The 11064-nt window shown below is 42.1% G+C and overlaps 1 protein-coding gene across 2 annotated transcripts in view; it reads right to left on the bottom strand.

Annotated features, from left to right (window-relative positions):
* Positions 1-1853: 1853 nt before the first annotated feature.
* Positions 1854-11064, bottom strand: part of ELMO1 (engulfment and cell motility 1) — a 300985-nt gene continuing 291774 nt past the window's right edge. For both annotated transcript variants that reach the window (XM_005428655.2, XM_005428657.2), the window contains 2 exons: positions 7666-7743; positions 1854-3187 (listed from right to left, as the gene is read on the bottom strand). In XM_005428655.2, coding sequence (XP_005428712.1) covers positions 2987-3187; positions 7666-7743 — 279 coding nt within the window. In that variant the 3' untranslated portion in view covers positions 1854-2986. The remainder of the gene's footprint in view (positions 3188-7665; positions 7744-11064) is intronic.

Genomic DNA, 11064 nt, shown 5'->3' with positions numbered 1-11064 from the left:
GTGACCATCCCACACCGTGCATAACCCCTACAAAGAGCCAGGCCATGTGGGGAGCTGGGGATCCTGCAAAGTAGGGCTGCCATGGGGGGAGCTGGGGATCCTGCAAAGTAGGGCTGCAGGAAGCAGTGAGACAGAGCCATGCAGCAGTGCTGTGCTATCCATCTGGCCCTGGACGGCCCTGGTCAGGCTGCACCCACCCTGTGGGGTCCCAGGGCAGGATAGAGGGTCGGTGTCACCTGCTGTGAAAGGAGAGGGCTCCCAGCTCTTCATGCTCAAGAGCCCCACGCTGCCTGAGGGTGTTGGTGTGCCTCAGTGTCATGTGCATGGGCACAAGCTGTTGGTAAAAACAGAGGGCTGGGTTGCCAGCTCTCCTCCCACCAGTCCCCTGGGCTCTTGGGGTGGAATTAAGGGCACTCACCTTAGTGGAGGAGGCAAGTCTAAACTTTATCTCCTGCTCAAGCTGTCCCCTGGAGGGGGGGTTTTGTTTGCTCCTCTCTGATTGTCACGCAGATGCCTGCCTGCCTGCTGAGCCCACAGCACTGGAGTGCTGCTGAGCTGGCAGTGTCTTTGGCTCTTACAGCTTAGGAGTGAAAGGTGTTTCTTTTGCCAGCAGAGCCATACCCATCTGAAGCACCAAGTATGAAATCTGTAAGCAAAAAGCAAATCCAGCTGGGTCAGGGTAATTAAAACAACTCAGGCTCTCTGTTCTGCTCCAAGTTTTATCTGCATGAAGTTAACAGGCAGCATCAGCGTCTGGTAAAGAAACATGTTCCTTCCTCCATCCCTTGCCCCTGGGACCCCTTAAAAATCCCCTGTGGCAGGCAGTGCCTTTGCTTCTACTATTCCCTGACCATGACTATTTTTGCTATAATCTGACAAAGCTCTGGAGAATAAACCATCTCAAACTCCCACAACTCATGTTGTACCTCTCTGTTCTCATTAAGACCAAACTTCTTCTCAGGCCCCACCTCACCATAACTTCTCCCTCCAGAGTTTAACTCAGTCTCTCTTATTAACTTACTTTATCATCCATCTTCTGTTACATTAGGGCATGCATAAAATACTGCACAGCTTCAGGAAGGCACCTTCCTTGGGACTTGATGCTTGTATTCATACAATGTTCTCATAATCTTCCTTTTTGTTGCACCTGCAGGACATCAATTCTGTCCTTTACTTGTGTGAGTCCAGTCAGGATGTTTTCCCCAGAGCCATGTGGATGGAGAAAAGGCCACCTCAGTTGAGAACTTCTATGATTGTCAGAACTGGAACCAGTTTCTGGGTTTCTCATTAGCACAAGTTCTGATAAAACCCCTTTACTGTCTTTTTCAGCTGGGTCTGAGCAGGAAAGAAACTTACACTGATAAACATCTGTCTTCAGCATGTGCAGTGGGAGGAAAAGAGCTGGCAGGTTCCTCTAGACTCAGGCTTTTGCAATTGAACTTGGTGAAATACCTAGAAAAAACATGAGGATAGAGGGAATCTATCCTGCAAAGCTCAAACCTTCCTAATACCAATTTGCTGCAGTCATAAACACTCTCAATGGAGAAAATGGAAATACAGCAAAAAAACAGCTGCCCCAGCAAAACACAGGAAAGGCAGCAGCCTTGAACTGACCGTGAGCACATCAGTGTGCTTGGATTTTGGATTTCACAAGGGCCCTTCTCACAGGAAGGCTCATGTAACCATGGCAATGGAGATCTCTGGATGCATTTCATCCTTGTCACCACTAACAAACAAGTAAGTTAAATCAGATGCAGATAAGAAAAGTCTTCCCACTCCTCTTTTTACTAAACAGTTCAGAATTCCTAGGTACCATAAGGAATAAAAGACAACTTCAGAAGAAAAACAAAGTCTCAGGAATCATCACAACTCAGATTTTTATTCAACAGTGAAGTTGAAGGGAATGGTGTTTTTTTTCCCTTCAGGGCAAATGTTCCAAATGGAAATTAAGTAAAAATATTGTTCCCCAAAAGTACTCACAATGAAATTAGTTTTCATTAAATATATTTGTTTGGCAAAATAAAATAAAAAATTAGAACCCGTACAAAAAAAATCCCTTGCAAATTTCTAACACTGTAGCAATGACAACGATGTAAACCTGGATGCTTGGCAGTTGTAATTAATTTGTGAAAATTACTGTTGAACTTTGGACCAAGGAAATAAAAATCACTTCAAATAGCAACAAGCCAATTTCAGAGGCAACTGAGGCTTAGGGAACGCTACAGGAATGGGACACACTAGTGGCTTCATACACCGTTTGTGCAAGTGATCTGCTAGTGTGGGGCTATTGTAAGAGCTGGGAGGAAAAGAAGTTAAAAGCTGTTGCAGCATTGCAGCGTATGGTACAGCAAAAACCTGCAGACTTTCCATCCTGGGAGCCGATCGGTTGGGTGAAGGCTGGAGGCAAGAGCTGAGATGACGGTGGAGAGAATGATGACAGTGACGGATGGTGCAAGCACTGGGAAGCAGTTAACCAATTTCATCATCATCACATTGGATTCAGTGGTGAGCAGACTCTTGTGAGTGTCTGGGGAAATCTTCTGCTTACAGTAGCTGCTTTTGCTCCCTACCTCCCTCCTCCTTCCAGTTAAAGCCTCTGCCCTGCCAAGTGGGTTTCACAGGCATGCAGTTTGATAACAACGTCCTTTAGTTAAGAATGTCTATTCCAGTATTAAAAATGTAAAAAAAGTCCTCAGGAGGGTTGCTTCTTAGTGGCAGTCTTTGCCTTAAGCAAGGCCAATGGCCTGCAATTACAAGTTAATTAAAGCAATGTGGATTTGGATGAGCAATGGGGAAGATGGGAATGGGGAAGGAAGGGATGCAGGGAAGAGGGAGGAATGCAAGTGTTTCTACATCCCTCCCCAAAGCCAAAGTACAAGGTGCAAAAGTGGGTTTCTTTTTTTCCTCACACTCTTCTTTTTTTTTTTTTTAATATCTCTCCAGTTATAATGTATTTCCAGTTTCAGAGCAAGTTTCAGTGACTGCCTCAGTTACAGTCATAAACAAAGTTGTAGTTGCTGGGCTCCTTTGGGATAGGTGGGGGAGCATCTGGGATTTGTATATTTTCCAAGTCAAGGAGGCGTAGCTTTATCTCCATGCTGAGCAGCGTGTCCAGGTCATTCCGTGTTAGGTCACTCAACATATCCTTCCCAAGGAGGGCGTTCAAGCCATCGGTCCATACACAATACTGCACAGGAAAAGGATAAAAACTCTCGTTAATAGACTTTTCATACACAAATTCCTTGTCTGGTCGGGTCCTCTACAGTTACTGCTCCCATAGGGACTTACAAAGAGACCTAACATTAGGTTGATATATTTTATCAGCTCAGATCATGAAGAGGGCTTTCACTGAGCGGCTCAGAAAATGGAAAAAGATTCCATAAAATGGGACAAAATGTTTAGACAGTGTTTAGTTGTTTGACAATTTGGCATCTCCTCCAAATTTCTTGGTGAATGGTCTTCGGCAATTATTGGAGAAGGAAACAATAACTTAGGACAATGAACCTCTGGAGAAATCTCCTTCACTCCTCTCATTCTCCTCCCCCAGTACCTATTAAACAAGCCTGATTATCTTTTAATTCCAAGACAGTTAAGTTAGGTGAACTAAATCCCACCCCCAAATCCTTCTTGACTCTTAGTGTAAAAATCCTGTACTATCTGCTTTTATCATTGTTTGCTTTTCTATACATGAAGCTGTTACAATTGATAGTCTCACATAACTATGCCTACTTTAACACTATTTTACACAAAATAATATATTGCGAAAACTACATCAGTTAATGCTATGTCCTTCATGAAAATTAAATGCCAAGCTGCTTGGGTATAATACTAAATGCTGCAAATGCTGAACTGGCCTCTAAAACCTTTTCCTTACTGTTAGCTTTTTCCTTACAGGAGATGCCATCTTTCCCAACAGCTGACGGCTTGTGATAAACGTGGGCTGAATAACCATTTAAAATCAGCAACAAATTCAAGGGAGATTGGTGATCTAGAGTCAACTTCTATTGAATAAGTCACTTTCATTTATTACTACAAGCCATTTATTCAACTATGAACAGAAGTACTCAAATGCTGTCATCTAAAAATAAAGATTTCAATCATGAACTTGTGTCCTAGTTTGCAGGAGAAAAATTAAATTAACCGTAACTGCATTTTTATCTTACAAATACTTCTGCTGGATTTCATGCCAAAAAAAGGGTTTTAAATTTAGCTGACCATTTGCTACATGATGCCGCTGAGTTAAAGATAGCCATGGTTGACTTCATCCCACAGCAGAAATGAGGATTATTTTTAAGGAAGAGAGAGAAGCCCCCCTCTTCATGCAGAAAAAGGGCATCTTTCAAAAATAGGATGGGTTAGCACACTTCAGCATCCAAAGTGAAATCCAACCCACTTAAGTCAGTAACAAAACAGTAGCAGAGGGAGCTTTTTCACCCAGGGTGTGGGCAAGCCAAGCCACAGCTTTAATATGAGATCAGCTATATAGAAGAGACTTTAGAGTTCAGGTTGTCCTGCTGACAAGTACTAAATAAACAACTTAGCCTGCCTATTCTAGGCTGTCAAAGTGTGCCACTGAAGACTTTTAAAGCATGCAATTTTTTTTTGGAGTGAGTGCAGAATATCAGGAAAAGAAAGAAGCTATTCTAGAAAAATAATTCTATTTGAACAGACTATATAATCTTCTATGATTTACTTGAAATCTTTCTCTAGGAGAGTTTTCCCTGAATTCATTACGAAGAAAGGAACAGAAAAGCAAAAGGCTCTGCTCAGGTAATAGGAGAGCAGAGAAACTTCACAACAGATGCAGCCCCTGACGTAAATAGTCCATCACCTGCACAGTGGGTGCGGCCAGCTCTTCCTCTGGGGAGGAATCCCAGAGAGCCAGAAAGCAGAACTGCAGTTCTCTCCTCTTCCAGATATAACTCATTCAGGGCCCACAGAAACCAAATTCTGGCCACAATTCTGATGAGTGCAATGGCCTGGAAAAGGGGCTTCCTCTCTAATCTCCATATTGGCAAATGCACCTAATTAAACTCCTGCACATGTTGAGGAGAGAGACATCCTAATGAGATGGTGGAAAAACAGAGGCATTCATTCAGAAGCTTTTTTCTTTTTAATATGCAAAAGAGACTAAGAACCACTGAAAAATTAATTTATGAGATTCATTTTCATAAAACTCCAATGAAACCTAATTATGGCCTCCCTCATCAGTTTCTCTGTCAAAAATCATGGATAAGATTAATACACCTTTTTTTGCTGTGTAGTTGAAACCAGTCATTAGTATTTCAATGAAAAACAAATACAATGGAGTGATCTCATAGTACTGAATCCTCTGGCTAGCAGTAAGCTCCAACAGATGGCTAAGGGAATTCACAAACTTAAGTGTGCTAGAACGAGGTCCAAATCTCAATGATACTGGTTCAGTAATGAGATTTTATCAAAGAATTACTTTGGGAGACAAGAACTAGAAAGGTTGCACAGGCTTCATCCATCTGGATGCAGCCCTGTGCAACCTGGTCTGAGCTCATTGCTGAACTGCTTTGAGCAGGAGGTTGGACTCAGGACACCTTCAGCCAAAATTATCCTAAGAGGGTTCAATTTTTCTTTTTAGGACACATTCAACTCCCACATTTCAGCCTCACTCTACAATCACGAGGCTGCACAAGTATTTAAAAAAAGCCCTGCAAGTCTGACCTGAAATTGTCATGTACCAACATCATTCCTGGTTCTCCACACAAAGCTTTCAGAATCTTGAGATTTCACCACCAGATCTCCCAAACTGACAATGCTGCTCAACTAGCACTTCTATCAACAGGCAACCCAACTACTTTGATGAAGAGTCACGGGCTTCACAACATGCTACTTCCCTTTCCTTGTGGGTGCTTCCTCTGAACACTTGTACTTTTCACTTTAATCACAACTCACTGTTCTGCAGGCCATGGAAAAATACAGAGGATGTGAGATGTCCTTTTAAAAACTTTCATTTGGGAACTGTCAAGTGGCAGCAGAGACTGTTGCCTCTGGCCATTTTTTTTGAACCTATTAATTTTGTTTCAAAGAAGCTGCACAATACCAAAAAGAGATATGAAGATAAAAGGTGTGTTAACGCAATCATGAGCAATTGGGTTAGCGCATCTCACTTCTACTGCCTGTCAGTGGGATGCAGCAGCAGCTTTTGAACATTTGGACCATTAAAATCCACTTTTAGCTATAGGTTGTATTTGAGATACAGTGGCTGAAAAAATTGTTGGTTTTCATGACCATTTGCACTTCTGAGCTGAAACAGTGGAATTCAGTTTCTGGAGAATTTATATCAGAAATCCTCAAACTTATGTTCAGTTCAGAGGATGATGACAACCATGTGTTGCTTAGAGCTACAGCTCTAGTGGCACATTTTTCCTGGAATACTACTGGTCTTTTCTCCTACATGAAAACTGACCAGCAAATACTTCTCTGGAATGAACATTCTTGAAAATGACACTCAAATATTAATCCACAGAAAGACCCAAATGGGCGTAACTATATCTCCTCTCCTAAAATGAACATTTAGTTGAAGGTTTTAGTTCAGAACAACAAATGTTGAAGTGGCATAGCTAATACACCTCACTTGTAAAGCGATTTCACACACTTTAACACTACAGTATAATTCAATTTAAAGCGATCTTCTTCATCATCTTAGCTCAGGGTCCTGAACTCAGACCAAATGTAATATCTAAAAATAAGTGTGCAAATGAAATATAACTCTTTTGCTTTAGAAACAAGAAGGATTTTTTTAAAAAATGTAGTGCATTATGCTAAGCCTTTACTTGAAATTTCTTTGAGAGAAACACATCCAATGATTCAACACAATTAAGGTAAATTAATCCCATCACATTCCAGAAGGTGATGATGTCTTCTATTTCCTTATGGCTTTTACTAAGAGAAGGGAGGAGGGAAGGGGCTATCAGTTATCCTTGCTATTGGTATTGGTATGAGGACTTCATACAAGTGAAAGCCAAGTGAAAGTGCAAAACACTCTCCTGTGGAGATGGAATGAATACAGGGGGCCTTCTATGATCTCCTGTCATGAATGGCCTTAAGCAATGTGAAATTAGGGAAAGGGGGATATGCCATTCTGGAGAGCACAAGTCTTTGGCTGAAACTGAGACCTAATTATGGTATAACCAGCCCTGACTATGCTAGCATTGTCAAAATGAACTGAGTGATTCTTTGAAAGCTTGGCTGTACAAATTCTCAGTGTTGAAAGTTCACACAGCAAAATTCTCTAGTGTCTGAAGTACAGCAGACCACAAGAAATCAGGAAATGGTGAGCGAGGTCTGTAGAACTTCAAGGTCTGCCCAAGCTCTCTTATTTTTCTTTCTTATGGCTTGTATTTTGGGAGGACTTAGAAATACTGGTCTGTAATTTGGAGCTTCATGTGCTCTGTGATGTAGGAATACAAAACATGTTTCTTCTGCGGCTCAGATATGCAAGAAACTTGCAAAAAGTCTTGTTCCTGTACTAATCCCTTGAATTTTTCAGTTTGTTTTGAGACATGACACTGATTTAGATGGACCTATACCCTGGGCCAAGATGACTGTTCTTATGTTCTTACAAAGCCATCTGGTGCCTTAAAGCAACTAAGATAACTTCAAATAAATTTCTGTACTCTGAACATGACTTACCTCATGCTTGTCTGGAGCAATGAAATTCAACTGGCCACTTGAATCATACAATATAGAGAAAGCAAGCTCTAGCACCTCCTGGAACAATACAAAGAAACACATATTAATGCTGCATGAGAGAGGCATCTGTACAATCAGGTCTGTCTTTCTTTCCTATCCATTATTCCCCAAAACAAGTTGAAAAATAGTTTATGGCAGTCTTCTGTCTGGCCAAAGCTGCGGCAGTACCAGACCACTGCAAGAGACAAGCACAGCAAGAATACTACCACGGTTGCTTCAGTCAAAACAAACCGACTCGCCTCAGTGCTTACTGTGGCCCACTGGGTCATGAATTCCTTTAGCATTTGAGTTTAAATTTGAGCTAGGCAATGGTGAGGACTAAAATCAATATAATGAATAATAGTACACTTGCAAGAAACTCTTCATGAAGGCTCACAGTTTTTTTCACTTTGTGTAGATTAAACTCACTAAGTTCTGCAAGGTTTGACACCTTGTGCTAAAAATCTTGTCAGGACAATGAATATCCCGGTATATACTTATGTTCTTTTCACTGCTGGAAATATATTAAATTATTCACTCTCAGGAGATTTCTGTAATTTTGTTTCCCTCTGAACCAGAATCGCCAGCCTCAGTCAAGCCAAATGATGCCAGTTACCTAAAGACCCAAAGGAATTTCAGGAAAGGAAAAAGCAATCATCTTTTTGTCCCCTAAGCACTGAAGCTGGAATTCTAAAAGATACCAAGGAGAATTCATGAAGTGCTGACCTTCCCTAAAAGTCACCTGTAGTTAAATTCCCATGGGGAAACCCATGCAATCTGAATAAACACTGCTCTTTCAGTGGCCAGCAGTGAGCATGCTAAGATGTTGTTTTATGTGTTGCCATAGTATGGTTTCTGCCTGCATCACTACAAGGGCCAGTACAAGGATCTTACAGTCTGCAAGCTTGGCTGTATAGATATATTAACTGTGGAAAAGAGACCCAGCTACACAGCAGAGTGCTGACTTGTAACTATGATCTGAATCACATGTCCTGTTCTTTCACCTTCTTGGCTTCCTCAGCCCTGTCACACTGATGCCTTTTGCTGACTCTCAGCTGACAACAGTCCCGGCACAGCCAGCGGTGAAAGGAGAACGACTTCCTAAATTCACAGCACTAAGTTTTAAAATGGAAGAATTGACACTGGGGACTGCAGCATAAGCATTGTTCTAGATTGCTACCCCTGAGCTCCTGGTCTCAGACAGACATAGTATATTTGGATTTCTGTAAAGGCTTGTTTGGTTTTGATGTTGTATGATTAAGAGCAGAGTCTGAATCATAAAACTTGCAATCCTTACAGATAATCTTGGATAATAAGAGATCAGGCTTCTCATGGGAAATGTTCCTGTTTTCCTTCAGTTTAGTTACTAGGTTTGACTTGATGTATTGCCAAGGCTACAGGAGACAAAGCTATGTTAAATCCTCATTGTGTTGAATCTCCATGGGGGCTGCAAGTGCAAACAGTGCTGGTGCACTCAGCAAACCAATGGCTCAGGCTCACACGGCCCTTTTGTGTTGTAGGCATGTCTCTCAGCCACACCTGGTGAAGAGTGATGTCCCTCATTACAGAAACAAATCTACCTCTGCCCACATGCACCTGGCATTATCTCCTCCCACAGTGTTATAAATTACTGACAGAATATGCCAAGTAATGCCTCTGAGGTTGTTGCTCTGAAAAAAAGGCTTGTATTGTTATACTGTGATGTTCCTGAATTTCATGAACGTCAACAATCCTACAGGCCTGACCCCTGTAATTTTTTCCTTTGGGAAACTCCCAATGAATATACTTTCTTCGTCACCTCAAAGAGAGAAAAAAGAGGAAAAAAAAAATCTCTGCTTGGAAGAAGAATGTGTCAGGATGTCAAGGGTTTAGTCATTTCCAGTCAGGCAGAGAATGAGAAAGGACTAGATTAAGGGCACCAAGCCTCTCTTTCTGTGGAAAAGTGCTGTTTTGGCAGCCCTGGCTGCAGGTCAGCTTTCTTTGCTGGCTGCCCTGGACTCTAAAGGCTTGGGAATTACAACTTCCAGATGCCAGCATCTCTGTTGCTTTATGCACAGCAAACTGTCAAGGAAAATGGAAGCCAAAGGAGCTGGAGTTGCCAACTGGCCCTCCGCACTGACAGTGGTCTCAGTGGTTGAGCTGGCTGACTTGTCAGGGACCCCCACCTGGTTTTTTTACAGTCCCATCAATGACAAGGAGCTGGCAATTCTGAAATGACAACTGGACAGTCTTTATCAGCCATCTGTAGTTTTCATTTCTCTGTCCTACTTCTTAACCTTTCTCACTGGAATTTTTCACTCAAGCATTTTCCACTTGTTTCTCTATCCCTCTGGTCCTTTTTATCTCACATTCCCTCCAACCTGTTCCTTCCTTCTTTGTTTTGCTTTCCTCCTCCTGCACCTCAAGTTGCTGAACTCACTCCCTTGGCACTCCTGGCTCCTTCCACATGTCAGACCTCTGCCCTTCCCCAGATGCTTCTCAAAGGTAGCAGCATTGGGACCCACAGTGTGCCTCTCTTCTGAGCTGAGCTGAAAACAGAGAATAAGACACTGCAACAGCAGGCCAATGCTTCCCACTCCTTGGATTCAGCTCTGTGGGGGAAGCTGTCATAGGTGGTATGAAGGGAAGGTTGCTCTCCCATGCCCAGAGCTTCCCTCTCCCCCAGTCTCCACTGGTCTCCAACCCAGGGCAGAAACAAGCTATTTTTCATGAATAGGCATTTTGGGTGGCTATGGTGAAGCGGTCCCATGCAGCTGGAATGACCTCACTACTTTCTGCCTTCTCTGTCTTCCAACATGCTCAAAACATTCATGTCTTTACTGAAGGCTGAGGCCTGGCCATGTTGAGTTTGCTTGCCAGAGTCAGAAGTTCTGCTCCAAAGACCTCTCTAGACAGGCAGCAGTGGGAAACTTGTTCAACCAACAAGAAAGGAGAAAAAAAAAGGAAGAGAAGAGAAGAGAAGAGAAGAGAAGAGAAGAGAAGAGAAGAGAAGAGAAGAGAAGAGAAGAGAAGAGAAGAGAAAGGAGAAGAGAAGAAGAGCTTCATTCATCAGGGATGAACAATTTTAGCTGACTAAAAAGGCACAAAGCCTGAAACCTGCAACATCAGCAGATAAAGGGTGATAGGAGAACACTTCAAAATATCTGGCCATGGGTTTTTTTTCTAATTCTTCTGTCATGCTTTATTTTGAAGGCTGCAAAATCTGATGTATTTCATTTCCTTGAAAATCATTGGTATTACTTGGGAGTCAGAATGAAGGATTTAAAAATTAAACCTAATTTAAAAACACAAGCAAGACAAAAAACAATGGATTCAGATCTGGTCTGATCACATCTTTCCAGCTTCATATGCGTGCAAATT

This window comes from Geospiza fortis, unplaced genomic scaffold (assembly GCF_000277835.1).
Source record: "Geospiza fortis unplaced genomic scaffold, GeoFor_1.0 scaffold255, whole genome shotgun sequence".
Lineage (NCBI taxonomy): Eukaryota > Metazoa > Chordata > Aves > Passeriformes > Thraupidae > Geospiza > Geospiza fortis.
This window is presented reverse-complemented; position numbering and strand designations above follow the sequence as displayed.